Below are 19,520 nucleotides of genomic sequence, written 5' to 3' on the forward strand. Positions count from 1 at the left end.
CACATCAAACTCAGAAAACAATTTGCATTACAACTGGATGAGTCGACAGACGTATCAAACGAAGCTCAGTTGATGATTTTTGTTCAGTATGTTGATCAGGTGAAGGGACTTTCAGAAGAAGTGTTAGCTTGCAAAGCTTTGCCGGGAAAAACAACAGCACAAGAGATTTTCAGAATTCTTTCAGAGTGTCTCGCCGCTCATGGACTTGAATGGATGTGGTGTGTTTCTGTGTGCACAGATGGCGCAGCTAACATGACGGGCCACCGAGGAGGCTTGAAAGCGCTGGTGAAAGGGAAAAATCCATCAGTACAATGGAATCACTGCATTATTCATCGACAATCACTCGCCTCGAAACACTTAAGCATGGAGTTCAATGAGACACTGAACACTGTGGTCAAAGTTGTGAACTTTATCAAGTCACGTGCTCTGAACTCTCGGCTCTTTCAACTGGTTTGCCAGGACATGGGTTCGGAACACGTAACTTTGTTTTTGCATACCGAAGTCAGGTGGCTGTGTCATGGAAAAATTTGAACAGGTTATTTGAGCTCCGACACGAAATTTACGTCTTTCTTAAAGATCAGAAATCTGCTTTTGTAACGCACTTTAAGGACGAGCAGTGGTTATGTAAAGTCGCATATCTTGCCGACATATTTGCAAAAATCAATGTGTTGAATTTGAAACTTCAAGGACAGAACAGCAACATATTTTCTTCCACTGACAACGTGCGAGCTTTTCATAAAAAAGCTATCTACTGCAAAAACAGAATTTCTGCAGGACATCTTGCAATCTTCCCAACAATTTCATGTTTTTGTGAAGACTCAAACATAGAGCTTTCATGCTTTTCTAATATCAAAGCATTGATCATCGATCATTTGAAGAATCTAGAAAACAAAATTCTCCGATATTTTCCTGAAATTGAAACGGATGGTGCCCAGAACAACTGGATTTTGAATCCTTTTCGTGAAAACAATGTTGAGACAGCAGAACTTCCTGATGACTTGAAAGAGAAATTATTTGAATTTGCAGCAGACACAACTTTGAAAGCAAGAATGGACAGCAACGTGGGACATTTCTGGCACAGTGTGCGTCAAGAATACGAAGACTTGAATAATGCAGCGTTGTCAGTATTGTTGCCTTTTCCATCGACATATTTATGTGAAAGTGCTTTCTCGGCTTTGACTGCAATATAAACTAAAGAACGAAACCAGCTCCAGCCTGAAGGTGATGTTATACTAGCCATCAGCAGCATCCATCCTCGCATCAAATCTTTGATGGCACAAAAACAAGCCCAAGTATCACAATAGAAAGGTAAGCACACGCCATTATGAAAATAAGTACTTTTATGCGCGAGGGGTACCCGCGGACATACTTTCACACCCTTTTGGGGTACAATCACGAAAAAGGTTGAGAACCGAGGCAATAGACAGTGCACATGGCTGAGACAGTGTGTGCTTGATACTGTATACCGATCATCCTCTTTCTGATCAGCTGCTGTAAAGCTGTGATTCCGCACTCAGATACAGTGGGTTAAATACTCCGAGTGGTGCACTTGAGAGTTAAAATGCTAAAGCAGTGATGGTATTTGAAATATTTTGGCCATTCCGTTATATATTTACGGGTTAATTACAATCGGGTGCCTTAAACGATATGCAGTTAATTTCAGTGTATCTGATAAAGCCGCGTCAGTTATGTGGATCTAAAACAGATCTTTGTTTTCAGATCTCTTGAGAATTGCTTTGAAGATCCCATGCTGTCACTCTTCAGAGGAGAGTTAAAGGGAAGCACAACTTGCAATCGACCACCTTAAATACCTTTTCTCATGGTGTATCTGTACTTCGAAAAGGAAACCACACAGGAATAGTAGCACTGCTTTGACGCTTGGTGCCGCCAGTTTGCAAAACCGAGCGGAGAACTTGCGTACGCCAGGGATTGAGCTAGCATGAAAATGTGCATGGCTTTACACCAAGTTTAGTTTTTATACATCGCAATGTGAGCATGGAAACGGGCATACACAACATTTTTGTGCGTACGCACTGTTTATACATGAGGCCCCAGGTGTGCAGAATTTTACTTTGGGAAGAGGTGAAGATGTGTGCAGAGGTGAGAGAGTACTAGTGTGATGACTTGTGTTGCAGAAGAATTAGCACCATGAGCTGTATTTGAGGTATGGCTTGCGAGTCATTATAGCAATGTAAAATTTGTTACGGCCAGAAAGATGATGTGATCCTTTCCAACTGTCAGGTAATGGTATTGTCTCTATTGTCTAATGAAAACCATTATTTATGTTAAGACTTTTTAACATGATAAAGTACCTGCTGTGATATTTATATACTTTCACAGGTGGTGTTTTAGTTTTGATGGTTTATCTTGCAGATAACTTTGTAAGACACGGAATATACAATACAACATCTTTATTACTTCAGTTAATTAGTTTAAAGAAAATTACCACATTTTGCTTGTTAGAAACAGTGACAAGTTGTCAGTAATAAGTCCTGAATGTTCAAATGGGCAGATGTTACAGTCATATGAAAAAGTTTAGTAACCCCTCTTAATTCTTTGGATTTTTGTTTATCATTGGCTGAGCTTTCAAAATAGCAAGTTCCTTTTAATATATGACACGCCTTATGGAAACAGTAGTATTTCAGCAGTGACATTACCTTTATTGGATTAACAGAAAATATGCAAAATTTATGCTAACAAAATTAGGCAGGTGCATAAATTTGGGCACCCAACCAGAGATATTACATCAATATTTTGTTGAGCCTCCATTTGCAAATATAACCGCCTCTAGATGCCCCCTATAGCCTTTGATGAGTGTCTGGATTCTGGATGGAGGTATTTTTTACCATTCTTCCATACAAAATCTCTCCAGTTCAGTTAAATTTGATGGCTGCCGAGTATGGACAGCCTGCTTCAAATCATCCCGTAGATTTTCAATGATATTCAAGTCGGGGGACTGAGACGGCCATTCCAGAACATTGTACTTCACCCTCTGCATGAATGCCTTTGTAGATTTCGAACCGTGTTTTGGGTCATTGTCTTGTTGGAATATCCAGCCCCTGCGTAATTCAACTTTGTGACTGATGCTTGAACATTATCCTGAAGAATTTGTGGATATTGGGTTGAATTCATCTGACCCTCAACTTTAACAAGGGCTCCAGTCCCTGAACTAGCCACACAGCCCCACAGCATGATGGAATCTCCACCAAATTTGACAGTAGGTAGCAGGTGTTTTTCTTGGAATGTGGTGTTGTTCTTCCGCCATTTAAAGCGCTTTTTGTTATGACCAAATAACTCAATTTTTGTCTCATCAGTCCAAAGTACTTTGTTCCAAAATTAATCTGGCTTGTGTTAATGAGCATTTGCATACAACAAGCAACTCTGTTTGTGGCGTGAGTGCAGAAAGGGCTTCTTTCTCATCACCCTGCCATATAGATGTTCTTTGTGCAAATTGCGCTGAATTGTAGAACAATGTACAGATACACCATCTGCAGCAAGATGTTCTTCCAGGTCTGTGGAGGTGATCTGTGGGTTGTCTGTAACCATTCTCACAATCCTGCGCATTTGCTGCTCCTGTATTTTTCTTGGCCTGCCAGACCTGGGTTTAACAACAACTGTGCCTGTGGCCTTCCATTTCCTGATTACATTCCTTACCGTTGAAACTGACAGTTTAAACCTCTGAGATAGATTTTTGTAGCCTTTCCCTAAACCATGATACTGGACAATCTTTGTTTTCAGATCTTTTGAGAGTTGCTTTGGGGATCCCATGCTGTCACTCTTCAGAGGAGAGTCAAAGGGAAGCACAACTTGCAATCGACTACCTTAAATACCTTTTCTCATGATTGGACACACCTGTCTATGAAATTCGAGGATTAACGTGCTAATTTGGTTTTGCAAGTAATCAGTATTGAGCAGTTACATGCATTCAAATCAGCAAAATTACAAGGGTATCCACATTTTTGCACAGCCAGTATTTCACATTTGATTTAATTTCATACAACTAAATACTGCTTCACTAAAAATCTTTGCTCAGAAAACACCCCAGTACTTTTTCATATGACTGTATGTAGGTAGTATAGACAGCTCTGCTTATCAACATAAGAATGCTGAATTCATTGAAAGGTAAATCTCTATTACCAAGTACACATTGCATTCTCTGAAGGGACAACCAAAGATGTCAAGAAATAAGAGTACTACAGAAATTACTGTTTGCAATGCCCTCCAGTTGTCTTCTGGAGTGATTTGGAAATGCCCAGTCATTGCTAAAGAACATTTTGGTAAATGGGAAAAGTCTTTGAAAAATGTATGAATCAAACTTAAAAACTGAAAAAATGTGCTTGAATGTAACTAATTTGTAATCACATAACTAGCGTTCTGCATAGCTAGATAGATTGCACAAAAATAGAATGTTAAAAGTTGACTCATTGTTAACAGAAAATGTTTGTCAGATGATTATCTAATATAGATTTTATATACATGTGAGCAGCATTTATTTGTATATAGTTGATTTACTTTTTGATATTCTTATAATGTTGTAAATCTGTAAATGGAGCAACCACCACCACAAGTGTTTATGCACTAACTCACAGCTTACATTAAATTAATGTGTATCTGATATGATATTACTAATAACAAAAGACACCATAATGCTTTTTGTAAATTAAAGTACAAGCTACAATGCATGCTTTTGAACAATAATTATTCATAAGACGAGAGCTGGCTTGAGGAATAAAAAGGTACACTATCAAATAATTTTTGTTTGTTTCAGTGATGATGACTTTGACATGTCTAGATATTCTTCATCAGGATATTCTTCTGCTGAGGTGAGACACTGTTTGTTTATTTACTTTTTCATTCTTCATTTTTTCTGCCATTTCCAATCATAATGTGTATTTACTTTTTGTTAATTGTTATTATGTTAACTTTTCTTACACCTCCTACTTTGGGTTTCATGACTTATCATCATAAGATGATCATCACAGGTCACTCACCAACTTTCAGACATGGCTTGGCCATTTTAGATCCTTCAGAAAAACTGTAACAGCACCAAAAGAAACTTTGAGGGAAACTTGCCACAGTATGCAACAGGCTGAGGGCTCAAGCACAACAAGTACTGCTGCCCTGTGTCCTGTTAGCCAATGTCCAGTAACTGGAAACAGGCTGCATGACATCTGAATAAGGATAAAGTTCCAGTAACATTCCAGTAAGACATTAGGAACTGCAACATCTTTTGTCTCAGAGTCTTGTCTAACTCCGAAGGTGCCGGATCATGTAATTGACACTGCTGAATGTCTCTAGGTTTACCTTATTGACAGAACAGAGGAGTGTGGCAAATTGGAAAGTTCTTCTAAGAAAGCAAGTCCAGCCTATAGCAATGAAGTTTTTTGAGATGCTAATCAAAAATCATATGCTGTTCTCTAACAAAAAACTGGATCCATTACAGTTTACAGTATAGCTCAAGTAGATTCACAGAGGATGCCATCACATTGATCTGTACTGTATCTATATTGTACTATACTGGCCTACCTGGACATCAATAGAGAGAATTATGTGTGAATGCTATTTATTGTCTATAGTTCTGCATTTAACACAGTAACTCCCTCCAAGCTCATCATCAAGCACTGGAACCTGCGTCTAAGCACTTAATTTCTTAATAGGCAGACCCAAGATGGTTCAAGTTGGTGTCCACACCCTATCATCCTTCACTCTCAACACGGGTGCTCCATAGGGCTGCGCTTTTAGTCAACTGCTGTTCTCCCTATACACATTTGACTACATAGCTGCACATGATTAACATCATTGTCAGATTTGCTGATGAGACAGCTGTGTTAGCTCTGATATCTAAAATCAATGAGCAGGCTTATCTGGATTAATTGGAGAGTTTTGCCACCCAAAAAAAAGGACACGTCAAGTAGGACAAAAGACACAGTCAATCAAATCCTATATAAGCAAAATCTCCTGGAAGAACGGTCAGCTCAGCAAGTAAACATCAACAAAAGAAAGGCTGAAAGACAAAAGAAAAATACGAGCAAATAGATGGCATTTACTTGCCAGAACCAGTATTCAGCCACGGTCAGTTATATGTTGCATTATGAAGAGCTAGAAGTTTTCAAAATGTTGTTGTCAAGGTGGTAGGATCCTGAACAAGGCAAACTTTTGCCAAACTCAGACAGAATATTTACAAGAAATGTTGTCTATAATGAAATTTTATAGAAAAATTTCATGAGGTAAAAAAATAGAAAATTTTTCCTAAATATCTTCTTCAGATATTGTGTATTGCAGATTGTTACAAACTTTTACACTAAGGCAATATTAATTATACTTACTGTATTATCATATACGTTTTTATTTTATTTTTATTATTATTTTACTTTAGGCTTCTTGCAAAAATATTTTTGACAAAAAAAATTTAGACAAGAAACAGAATGAGGTCAAGGTCCCTTGCCATTTAATATAGACTGTTCCTACTAATGTTTATGCACTACTGTTCTAGCGCCCTTTATTGTAACGGGCTTAATGTCTAGTATATATATATATATATATATATATATATATATATATATATAATAGTTAATTTAACTTCCTGTACATACCAGCCACGAGTTTGCCATCAGAGAGACTGTTCAGTGCTGAGAGAAATGTAGTCAACATGTCATTGTTCATTTCTCAAACCAGCAAAGGCTGACATGCAGGTGTTCTTCACACCAAAGGCCACAACAAATGCTGAGAAGTAATAGAGGTGTTAGGGAAGCAAGCATTATGTAAAGCTTCTGTTTCTTGGAGTAATTTTAATATTTTAGTTGTTCTACACTATATTCTGTAGTGGTAGACTTTCTTCTTCTTCTCTTGGCTGCTCCTGTTAGGGGTTGCCACAGCAGATCATCTTCTTCCATATCTTTCTGTCCTCTGCATCTTGTTCTGTTACACCCATCACCTGCATGTCCTCTCTCACCACATCCATAAACCTTCACTTAGGCCTTCCTCTTTTCCTCTTCCCTGGCAGCTCTATCCTTAGCATCCTTCTCCCAATATACCCATTATCTGTCCTCTGCACATGTCCAAACCAACGCAATCTCGCCTCTCTGACTTTCTCTCCAAACCGTCCAACTTGTGCTGACCCTCTAATGTACTCATTTCTAAACCTATCCATCCTTGTCACACCCAGTGCAAATCTTAGCATCTTTAACTCTGTTACCTCCAGCTCTGTCTCCTGCTTTCTGGTCAGTGCCACCGTCTCCAACCCATACAGCATAGCTGGTCTCACTACAGTCCTGTAGACCTTCCCATTCACTGTTGCTGATACCCGTCTGTCACAAATTACTCCACCCATTCCACCCTGCCTGCACTCTCTTTTTCACCTCTCTTCCACAATCCCCATTACTCTGTACTGTTGATCCCATGTAATTAAACTCAATAGTAAGTGCACAATCTGCTGTGTTCTCAGGCTCTCTGGTAGGGCATTCCAGAGCCATGGAGCAGCGACTGTAAAGGCTTGGTCACCCATTGTATGAAGTTTGGTCACAGGTATTTGCAGTAGGTATTTGCAAAACAGAGGTTTCTTGTAGTGGATTGTAGTATAAGGAGTTCCTTAAGGTATTGTGGAGCATTTCCATGGATACACTGGTGAGTAAACAGAGTTTGTATTCAATACAGAGGTGAATAGGTAGCCAATGAAGTGACCGAAGGATTGGTGAAATGTGTTCATATTTCTGCACCCTCATCTTGATTCTTGTAGCACTATTTTGAATTTGTTGGAGCTTTTGAAGTCTCTTGCTGGTGATCCTAATGAGGAGTGCATTACAATAATCCAGCCTGGATGAGACAAAGGCATGAACCAGCTTTTCAGCATCACAGAGGGAGAGGTAGGGACGGAGTTTGACTATGTTTCAGAGATGAAGGAATGCAATTTTACAAAGGTGATGGACATGTGTATCAAATGATAGATGGGAGTCTAACTTGACACCCAGATTTGTAACAGAAGGGAAGAAGGTAATAGTACGGTCAGAAAAGGAAATAAAATTTACAGAGGAACGAAGTTGATGGAGGGTGCCAATTAAACGAGCTTCAGTTTTAGTGCTGTTCACCTTGAGGAAGTTCTTGGACATCCAGGCCTCAATCTCATCCAAGCAAGAGGAAAGAGTTGACGGAGGTGTTAATGAAGTCGAATCCAGTCTCACATAGAGCTGCTCATCATTGGCATAGCAATGGAATATAACTCCATGATTGCAGATGATGTGACCCAGGGGTAGCATATAGATATTTAAAAGGGTCGGCCCAAGGACTGATCCTTGTGGGACCCCACAGGTGACAGTGTGGGTACGAGATTTAGCATCCCCCAAGGCCACATACTCGGCCCTATCTGTAAGATAGGACTCGAACCACTCCAAAGCAATGCCAGAAAGTACAATTATATAGTGAAGAAGATGAAGGAGAACATTATGATCTACCGTATCAAATGCAGCTGTGATGTCCAGGAGGATAAGGAGTGATGGAGAGCCCTGGTCAGCAGCCATCAGGAGGTCATTGGTGACTCTGACCAGGGTTGTCTCTGTACAGTGAGAAGTTCGGAAACCAGATTGAAATTTTTCAAACAGAATAATTTTTTTGAGCTGATCCTGAAGCTGAAGTAAAACAACCTTTTCCAAAACCTTAGACAAAAATGGAAGGTTGGAGATTGGACGATAGTTTGCTATCACTTCAGGATCCAAAGAGGATTTTTTTTAAATGAGGTCTAATTTTTGCAGTTTTCAAGGCCAGTGGGACTAAGCTGCTCTGGAGAGAGTGATTAATGATATCAGCAATAAGAGGGCTTCTATCTGATACATTAGCTTTTACCAGAGGAGTAGGAAAAGGGTCCAATGAACATGTTGAAGGCCTCATCCTCTGTGTGATGCCCTCAACTTCTTTAACTGTGGTACAGAGGAACTGGGAAGGCAACCCATTGGCTTTGGTGTTGAAACATCCAGTGATGGAGGGCTGGAAACAGACAATGAGGAGTGGATGATGTCTACCTTAGAGGTGAAATATTCAATAAAATTATTGCACTGCTTCTCTGTGAAATTGTTACAGGCATAGGTATGTACAGTATATATCACATTCAAGTTGTTTAACTAAACACTGGCATGGACAGCCAGCGTTCACCAGGTGTCACAGTTTTAAAGGGGAAATAAATACTACACCTCCAACAGCTGCACTGCTCCTCTTTCTACCAATTAGAATTTTCTTCATCCAGGATATCAGCAAATGAGACTTTATACACTCACTGGCCTCTTTATTAGGTTAGGTATTTCTGTTCAACTGCTTGTTAATGAAAATATCTAATCAGCCAATTACATGGCAGTAAATCAATACATTTAGGCATGTAAATTTCAAGACAAACTGCCAAGCTTAACCCTTTAACCGCCAACTCCCTAAATATTCCCCACGCCAGGCGAAATCTGAACATTTTTCGTTTTTTTACTTTTTTACATTTTTTTTACATTTTTTACATTTATTCAAGCAGTATTGACCACTAAATGTTGTGCAAGTTGCCAGTGTATACACGAAATCTATAAATGTAACCTGAATTCTCAGCTAAGCAAAACATCTTGATACCAAACCGTGCCCTTTTCAATGGTAGATACTGTCGAAACTGTAAGCGGCCCTTCCACGACAATAAACTTTCATCAACTGCAACTGACGGTCCTGGCATGTAGGGCAACTGAAATGCTTCAAATAAATGATCAATCAAAGGACGTAGCTTGAACAAGTGGTCGCGGTTTGGATCTTTCTTATCTGGCTCGTTTCTGTTGTCATTCAAATGAAAGAATTTCAGCAGCAAAGAGAATCGGTTACGTGTCATGACAGCTGCAAAAATAGGTGTTGCATACATAGGATCTGTAGACCAGTACATCTCAATATCTGGTTTTCTGATTATTCCCATCAACATCAAAATCCCAATGAATTTTTTCATTTCGTTTTCATCAGTGTCAAACCAAGCACAAACACGGGAATGTGGAGGTAAATTGGGATTTTTCTCAATAAACTGTGCTGCATACAGATTTGTCTGATGAACAAAATGTCTGATCAAATCAGGTGACACAAACAGCTCATAAAACTGCTCAGCAGTGTAATTGTTTACATCAACAATAAAGCCACATGTTGCCTCAAACGAATGCAGAAAAGGTAGTTCACCACGGGCAGCAGCCCAGCTGAGATGCTGGGGATACACCCACTCAGCGCCGTCATCTGATGCGTCTTCATTCACATTATCATGCAGCGCACGTTGCTGCTCATCACTGTCACTAAAATCTTCTTCAGAACTGCTACAATCATGATCAGAACTGTCCAAAATCGCCTGCAAAGCCTCACTTGAAGTCAGTTTACGTTTCGCCATATTCACAGCTGTTACATGCGAATCACGTCACATGACCGGCCAAAACAACCACAGACTTGTCGAAATACAACGTAGTAATAATACCCACGCCAAACCGTCAGTTAGATAGATAGATAGATAGATAGATACTTTATTAATCCCAATGGGAAATTCACATTCTTCAGCAGCAGCATACTGATACAATAAATAATATTAAATTAAAGAATGATAATAATAAAGTGTTATACTACTTGCCAGGCATTCATATAACCACAGGCAAATGTGCCGGATAATTCCGGCAGTATGGCGTTAGCATTAAAACAACGGTGCCGGATATATCCGGCAGAGGGCGGTGAAGGGGTTAAACGAAGTATCAGAATGAGGAAGAAAGGTGATTTAACACTAGAATTACCAGAGCCTACGAAAAAACTCGTAAATCCGTCCCACCTTAAATCGCGTCTTAAATCCGTTTGCACCTCTCCGCCAGAGTCCTTTGTCATCTAAATGTGCTGATAAACAAAAGCTACTAGCAGCCAGCTATTCCATCCCCCCACCGACTTAGAATGAACTTCTCTCCTAGCTCAAGCCTTGCCTTGATTTGATTACCTGGGATTGAAGTGGAGTTTTACAGTGGAAATAATTCTAGTGTTATTTGGAATACACGCATTTCATGTGTGTTCCATTTCTATAGTAGGCTGTGCAAACACATTTTTAAAACAGAAACGTTTTTCATATTCTAATAGTAAATGACAAAATGTAGGCATAAACTATATAACGTATGAAGCCTGAAGTCCATATATCAAAGAAACACTTTCACAAAAGGTACAAATAAGAGAACACGTGCGCTTTCATTCAAAAAATTTAAAAAAAAAAAAAAAGCCGCGTTAGCATGCCACATTGACATTCTTACTACAACCGCCGCGGTGGCGTAATGGTATCAGCCCCTGACTGGGAATCAGAGGGTGGCGAGTTTGATCCCGCACGGCTCCACTTCGAGAAATGAACTGCTCTTATTCTTACAATTTTAGAATAACAACATAAATTTGATTTCAGTCTGTAACAGCCAGTGTAACTTATGATACTGGTAAAGGTTAGCTTTTTTTTTTTTTTTTTTTTTTTTTTAAATTCACTTTTCATTCTCGCAGTCGCATTCAGAATCAATCCATACAACCCCATCTGACACAGCTGGTTTCACATAAATAAAAGTGCACTTTTATTCAAGACTATAACCGAAGAATAAAGAAAGCAAGTTACAGTTGGTGGTTGATACGACAGCTTGCGTGGTGCAATGTTAAGAACTGCTGATTTCCGATCCGTGCTATATAAAATCATCACATTCAAATATTAACAGTTCCCACACACCCAAGGTCCGCCATTCCTACATTTACGACATGTGTACTTGTTGCAGTGTACACACCTCTCTGTGCTATGGTTCCTATTACAGTGAATGAGCACCTGACACTGTACTTTCTTCCCTGGGGGAAGCTGTGGTCTTAGAACGGAAGTTTGTTGATGCTGTATCTTCTTTTCTTTTTCCATCGCCTTTTCCTGTAAGAAGCGACGACGAAGTTCCTCTGCAAGGTGAGCCATGAACACTCTTCGTTTCTCAGCGGACCCCGTGCATGCCTTATACAGTACGTGTGCGTTCATCACTGCTAGGTCAAGGATGTTGTAGAACACAGCAACCGGCCACCTGCGTGTTCCTGTTCGCACTGAACAAGCACGCGCCTTCTGGTCCATGATGTCAACGCCACGCTGGGGAAAAAAGAAAGACAAATATATGTGACATTTTGAAGAAATCATTTTATCACCAGAATAGCACCAGAATACTTCGTCACACTAATATTTTTTTCATTAGCATACCTTCATGTGGTTGTAGTCTGTGACCGTGTTTGTTTTTTTTTTTTTTTTTATCTTGCCCAATCTCCACATCATGGTGCATTGTGCTGAGAATGCAGACAGACTTCATCTTTTTGGGCACATACACTGTCAGCATGGCACTGGGAGATCTAAACACCAGCCTGGAGAATTGTTCGTGTACTGAACTGACTTTAGCTGCAGGTGGAAGTTCCCGTCGCACTTTATTCATGGTGCCAAGCAGAGTTGTATTGCGGTGCAGCAGTCTATTAGCCAGCGAAAGTGACGTGAAGAAGTTGTCTGTTGTTACGGTTCTGCCTTTTTGGATTGCGGCAGATTTGGAGACAAAGTACATGTGCAATGCCACTCCTTATTTAGGAAAAGATCCCAGTCATCCCACGGGAGAAAGTCTTTCCGAGTCTGTGGTCATAAAGCTTATGGAGCCATTTCTGGACAAAGGCAGAACCGTAACAACAGACAACTTCTTCACGTCACTTTCGCTGGCTAATAGACTGCTGCACTGCAATACAACTCTGCTTGGCACCATGAATAAAGTGCGACGGGAACTTCCACCTGCAGCTAAAGTCAGTTCAGTACACGAACAATTCTCCAGGCTGGTGTTTAGATCTCCCAGTGCCATGCTGACAGTGTATGTGCCCAAAAAGATGAAGTCTGTCTGCATTCTCAGCACAATGCACCATGATGTGGAGATTGGGCAAGATAAAAAAAATAAAAACCAAACACGGTCACAGACTACAACCACATGAAGGTATGCTAATGAAAAACATATTAGCGTGACTAAGTATTCTGGTGCTATTCTGGTGATAAAATGATTTCTTCAAAATGTCACATATATTTGTCTTTCTTTTTTCCCCAGCGTGGCGTTGACATCATGGACCAGAAGGCGCGTGCTTGTTCAGTGCGAACAGGAACACGCAGGTGGCCGGTTGCTGTGTTCTACAACATCCTTGACCTAGCAGCGATAAACGCACACGTACTGAATAAGGCATGCACGGGGTCCGCTGAGAAACGAAGAGTGTTCATGGCTCACCTTGCAGAGGAACTTCGTTGTCGCTTCTTACAGGAAAAGGCGATGGAAAAAGAAAAGAAGATACAGCATCAACAAACTTCCGTTCTAAGACCTCAGCTTCCCCCAGGGAAGAAAGTACAATGTCAGGTGCTCATTCACTGTAATAGGAACCATAGCACAGAGAGGTGTGTACACTGCAACAAGTACACATGTCGTAAATGTAGGAATGGCGGACCTTGGGTGTGTGGGAACTGTTAATATTTGAATGTGATGATTTTATATAGCACGGATCGGAAATCAGCAGTTCTTAACATTGCACCACGCAAGCTGTCGTATCAACCACCAACTGTAACTTGCTTTCTTTATTCTTCGGTTATAGTCTTGAATAAAAGTGCACTTTTATTTATGTGAAACCAGCTGTGTCAGATGGGGTTGTATGGATTGATTCTGAATGCGACTGTGAGAATGAAAAGTGAATTTAAAAAAAAAAAAAAAAAAAAAAAAGCTAACCTTTACCAGTATCATAAGTTACACTGGCTGTTACAGACTGAAATCAAATTTATGTTGTTATTCTAAAATTGTAAGAATAAGAGCAGTTCATTTCTCGAAGTGGAGCCGTGCGGGATCGAACTCGCCACCCTCTGATTCCCAGTCAGGGGCTGATACCATTACGCCACCGCGGTGGTTGTAGTAAGAATGTCAATGTGGCATGCTAACGCGGCTTTTTTTTTTTTAATTTTTTGAATGAAAGCGCACGTGTTCTCTTATTTGTACCTTTTGTGAAAGTGTTTCTTTGATATATGGACTTCAGGCTTCATACGTTATATAGTTTATGCCTACATTTTGTCATTTACTATTAGAATATGAAAAACGTTTCTGTTTTAAAAATGTGTTTGCACAGCCTACTATAGAAATGGAACACACATGAAATGCGTGTATTCCAAATAACGCTAGAATTATTTCCACTCTAAAACTCCACTTCAATCCCAGGTAATCAAATCAAGGCAAGGCTTGAGCTAGGAGAGAAGTTCATTCTAAGTCGGTGGGGGGATGGAATAGCTGGCTGCTAGTAGCTTTTGTTTATCAGCACATTTAGATGACAAAGGACTCTGGCGGAGAGGTGCAAACGGATTTAAGACGCGATTTAAGGTGGGACGGATTTACGAGTTTTTTCGTAGGCTCTGGTAATTCTAGTGTTAATGGACTTTAAATGTTGCGTGGTTGTTGGTGCCAGTCGGAGTGTTCTGAGTATTTCAGAAACTGATCTACTGGCATTTTCATGCACAACCATCTGTAGGGTTTACATAGAATGGTCTAAAAATGGGAAAATATCTAGTGAGCAGCAGTTGACTGGATGAAATTACCTTGTTGATGCCAAAGGTCAGAGGAGAATGACCAGACTGGTTTGAGCTGATAGAATGGCAACAGTAAATCAAATAACCACTCGTTAAAACTGAGGTATGCAGAAGAGCATCTCTGAACACACATCAAATCGAACCTTGAAGCAGATGGACTAAAGAAGATGGAGACCACACTGGGTTCCACTCTTGTCAGCTAAGAACAGGCAACTGAGGCTACAATTTGCATGGGCTCATCAAAATTGGACAAGAGAAAATTGGAAAAATGTTGCCTGGTCTGATGAGTCTTGATTTCTGCTGCAACATTTGGATGGTAGTGTCAGAATTTGGCCTCAACAGTATGAAGGCATGGTCCCATCCTGCCTTGTAGTAACAGTTCCGGCTGGTGGTGGTGTTGTACTGGTGTGTACCATATTTTCTTGGCACACTTTGGGCCTCTTAGTACCAAATGAGAGTTGTTTAAATGCTACAGCCTATCTGAGTACTGTTGCTGACCTTGTCCATCACTTTATGATCAATGGCTACTTCCAGCAAGATAACATGCCATGTCACAAAGCTCAAATAATCTCAAACTGGTTTCTCGAACATAACAATTAGTTTACTGTAATCAGCTGGCCCCCACACCCACCAAAACTCAATCCAGTAAAGTACCTTTGGGATGTGGTGAAATGGGAGATCCACATCATGGATGTGCAGCCAACAAATTTCCAGCAACTGTAGGAAGCTATCATGTCAATATGAACTAAAATCCCTGTGGAATGTTTCCACCACCTTGTTGAATCTATGCCTCAGAGAATTACGGCAGTTCTAAAGGCAAAAGGGGGTCCAACCTGGTACTAGCAAGGTGTGTCTAATAAGGTGGCCAATGAATGTATATTTTCATAATTAATTATTCTAATTTATTTATTACAAACCAGTCCTGCTCGGGATTAAGCCGTCTTAGAAAGTGGTATACTGTATATGGTACTTTAGTGGTTTTATATGAAACTTGACCTTATCTACAGTACAGTAGGTTCCATTTGTGGTTCTGAATTCCTAGTATGATTATCCACTTTGTTGCCTTGTCATGAGCTTGTGGAATCGGTGCCATGCCTACCACTATCCTTTTGTAGTGATGAAAACAAAACAGTCTGGTATTTGTATTGGTATACCACAGCACAAAGTTGTTTCTAAAACCAAATACTCATCCTGTTTATGAAGATATTCAAAAGAAACAGTTGTGTTTAAAATCTGTGGGAAGAAAGCAGAAACGAAAACGTAAGGTAATTATTGAAACAAAAAGGCTTGTGTTGTTTTGTATTTTTCTGAATTATTTCTAACCTGACTATTTTTCTCTGCAGCAGATTAACCAAGACTTAAATATCCAATTGCTGAAGGATGGCTACCGATTAGATGAAATTCCAGATGATGAAGACTTGGACCTAATCCCCCCAAAATCTGTGAACCCTACTTGCATGTGCTGTCAGGCAACCTCATCTACAGCCTGTCAAATTCAATAACTGTGCACCAAAGTTGGCTGGGGGGAGGAGATATGACACCAAGAGAGAAGTAGATGGGTACTCCCATCTTTTCTGCACATTTGTTAGGGACAAAAGAAGAGCAAGATTAGCAACAAGTGGTTCCTCCTATGGTAGGACATGTAATTCTCTTTGTACAGAGCCAGGAGGAATCCAACCTTGAGCAAACTGTAATGTGGCAGGCTGAGTATCAGGAAGGCAGGTGGACGCTCAACAGGTACAGAAATCAAATGTTATTTTTCTTATCCAGTAATCATACACATTACCATGAAGTGTGTTTCATGTGTCATATTTCATGATTTATGAATGTGTACAGGCATACTTTTTATAATGATTGAGTTGTGTCCAAGACGATGATTACTGGATGAAAACAGTGCTATCGGAAGCAAGCACATTTTCAACACATATACACACATACAAGCCAATAATATTGTTTGTGATGCAAAAACTCATATTTTAATACAGTACATAATTGTATTTCTATGTATGGTTGTTTTAAATTAAAGTGCAACATGCCTTACCTTGGAAACACAGCAGAAATAGATGTATATACAAAAATGACTTTTCATAGTGAAGATGTGACCATTTAAGTGATTTAAATTGTTTTGTATTAAAATGACAATTCCAAATCAAAATTATAAGAAACAACAATATATTTAATACATGTAGTTCCAAAATCGACAAACAGAAATAAGATATCTTTTACCCGAGCTGTAATTTTGTTCACTGTCTGTGTGGCTTTGGGTTACTTTCCACTCCTGTGTTTACTTCAGTGATCAGTTACTTGTGCAGAACTAGCAACAACCTACTGGAGCTCCAATTTATTTCCCATGTCCACAAATATGCTGTTTAGACTGAATATATGAACTAATGTCTAATCCAAGGGTGTTGTCAATCTTCTGCATCCAGTGTTTATCCAAACCAATATATAAAATGAGTTGTCTTTCTTGACTCTAGTGCTGGTAGTACTGAAATGAATATCCAAATTATTTTATATACCAGTCATACAAGTCTGTTATGATGTTTTCATCGATAGTGAATGCATCCTTTTCCGTGCAGAAACTCACAGTGCTATTTTTGTGTTAGTAAAATGAGAAGGAACAAAATTACATTCAATGCTTGCAGATCAGATTACCTTTCTTCAATGTTTAAAGAAACCATTAAATCCAGTGCAATCTCATGGCTGCCCAGAGTTTTTGATCACCTGAATTTCTGAAGAAATGTAATATACTTTAAATTTTACATGTATTCTTTTGGCTTTGTTGGAACTGAAAGTTTTAAGTATATTATTTCTTCATTAATTCTATTTGTCTGTTCTTGCTGAGCTTCCAGAAGTTAGTCAATACATTTCTATACTCAGCAAGCAGTTACTTGGCTGTCTGTTAGCATTAGCAGAATGCCATGCAAGGCTCTGAAAGGCTGAATTCTTTGTCATTGCTCATCAGTTGATATTCATCTTTTAGTGGACTGAGACTTGATTCTTACTGTTCAAAAAAGCCAAAACCTGCACAATCTAGACTGCTTTGAGTATCTTAGGTTGGATTCTACTTGCTCTCAACTTTTGTGTTCATGTATTTTCAACAGCCGTTCTGGTAGCATTTGTTAAAGGTTAGTGAAACACAATAACGATGCAGCTTTGGCCTCCTGACATATTTTGTTCATTTTAGTAATTTCTTCTCTCTTACTCCTGTACAGTATATGCATATCTTGCAAACAGAACCCCACTCAAGACATATTAGTAAATATAAGTAAATCTCATAAGGTACCTTTTGTGAAAAAAGGGTAGTCTTGCCTGACTTTTACAGGTTCATCATTTTTTCATATCTTGCCCTTTTTTTGTAGATTCTCAACAGGGATTGGAGTTTTTTTTAATGTATTTTTATCATATCATTTGGAGAAAAAAGCAATCAAATTGTTGTGTCCTTTTAGCATAGAAGTGTGATAAAACCATATGAAATCATAACAAAACAATAAATATTTTTTACTGAGTATGATTCCAATAAAAAAAAAACAAAAGATTATCTGAACCGTTGTATAACTCAATAAGACAATTCAGTGCGACACTACTGAATTTACTGGTGCAGTGTGAGTCTTGGTTCTATTCCGTAAATCATTTTACATACTTAAGTTTGTTTTAGCTTGTTCAGTGAAGACTGTTTCATTGTTGTTAGAGTTGAGCTATATGATTTTCATGTCGGCTATTAAAAAATTACTTATTTTGGAGGCAGGGGTGGTGGAGGATTATAGTGATGGTGCAGCATAGCTGACAGTCTTTTTTTATCTTTTTTTAAACTTGTGTATTGTGTCTTTATCTTGACTTGCACCACATCATCTCTGGCTTCTTTCTTTTCTACTTTTTTTGCCTTTATTTTCTTTTTCTTCTTTCGTTATTTGATGTGTTTGTGGATTCTTAAATTTACAAAGCTATCTGTTGACATTTACAGTCATTTTCACCAAGGAGAAGAAACTGACAAAATAAAAACCACAGGAATACAAGCAGTAAATGAAAACTACAAAACAAATATTAGATTTTTTCTTTTAGTTCAAAGTAAACAAAATAAATGGAAAAAAATCTGCAACTATGTTAAGTGCCATTGAGAATTTGTGATTTTCCTATAATATCAATCTATTGACCTCAAAATAATTTTAGCAATAATTTGTAATGTATCAGCTCTTTACATTTACATTAGTCTGCCTTAATTTTTCAGATTATTCACCTGCACATTTATTAAAAAAATAAGCAAATGTTTTGTTGATAAGGCAATTTGCTTATGCTGGATGTGCATTAATTGATTGGTTGCAGGTTTTCTAAATTATCCATTCCACTTAATGTACATTAATTGATATGTTACAGGGTTTCTAAACTATAATCCAGTCCCCACTTAAAATTTTTGGGGTGTTTTATTTTTATTTTTTTTTATGTACTATTTTCTTGCCTCATGTTTGCTAAAAACTAGAAATTTCTTAGGTAAACTAAGTCCATCTTTACTGTTTCTTCACTACTTTTTCAAATAAGAAACACAGTTTCTTCTTGTTCTGAAGAAACAGGTATTCTTGTTATATTCTGTGATTAGAAAAAAAATATATTTTCAATTTCCACCAGCATCATTTTAAAAAAGTAAGTAACATTTAGAGCTTCTTCAGTTGTAACTGAATCTTTCAAACCACACAAGATTATATGTAATCATCTTTATTTCACTTTATTGCTATTCTTCTACCCCTTCTTCTTCCATAGCTATTCCCATTTTTATATAGGTTTACTATTTTTTTTTGTTTATTTTTACTAGACTTCTACAGTAGGGGTTTTGGTGTGATTTTTACTAATTATCTTTATTTCACTTCATTGCTATTCTTCTACCCCCTTCTTTTTCCATAGCCATTCCCATTTTTATATAGGTTTACTT

At 38.6% G+C, this 19,520-nt stretch overlaps 1 protein-coding gene across 3 annotated transcripts in view; it reads left to right on the forward strand.

Moving 5' to 3' along the window:
- LOC114654217 (protein FAM219A) overlaps positions 1–19,198 on the forward strand; it is a 118,086-nt gene extending 98,888 nt beyond the window's left edge. For 2 of the 3 annotated variants that reach the window (XM_028804628.2, XM_028804626.2), the window contains exons 5-6: positions 4,769–4,823; positions 15,940–19,198. In XM_028804628.2, the coding sequence (XP_028660461.1) occupies positions 4,769–4,823; positions 15,940–16,098 (214 nt within the window). In that variant the 3' untranslated portion in view covers positions 16,099–19,198. The remainder of the gene's footprint in view (positions 1–4,768; positions 4,824–15,939) is intronic. The other variant, XM_028804627.2, reaches the window with a different exon arrangement.
- Positions 19,199–19,520: the final 322 nt, after the last annotated feature.

This window comes from Erpetoichthys calabaricus, chromosome 7 (genome assembly GCF_900747795.2).
Source record: "Erpetoichthys calabaricus chromosome 7, fErpCal1.3, whole genome shotgun sequence".
Lineage (NCBI taxonomy): Eukaryota > Metazoa > Chordata > Cladistia > Polypteriformes > Polypteridae > Erpetoichthys > Erpetoichthys calabaricus.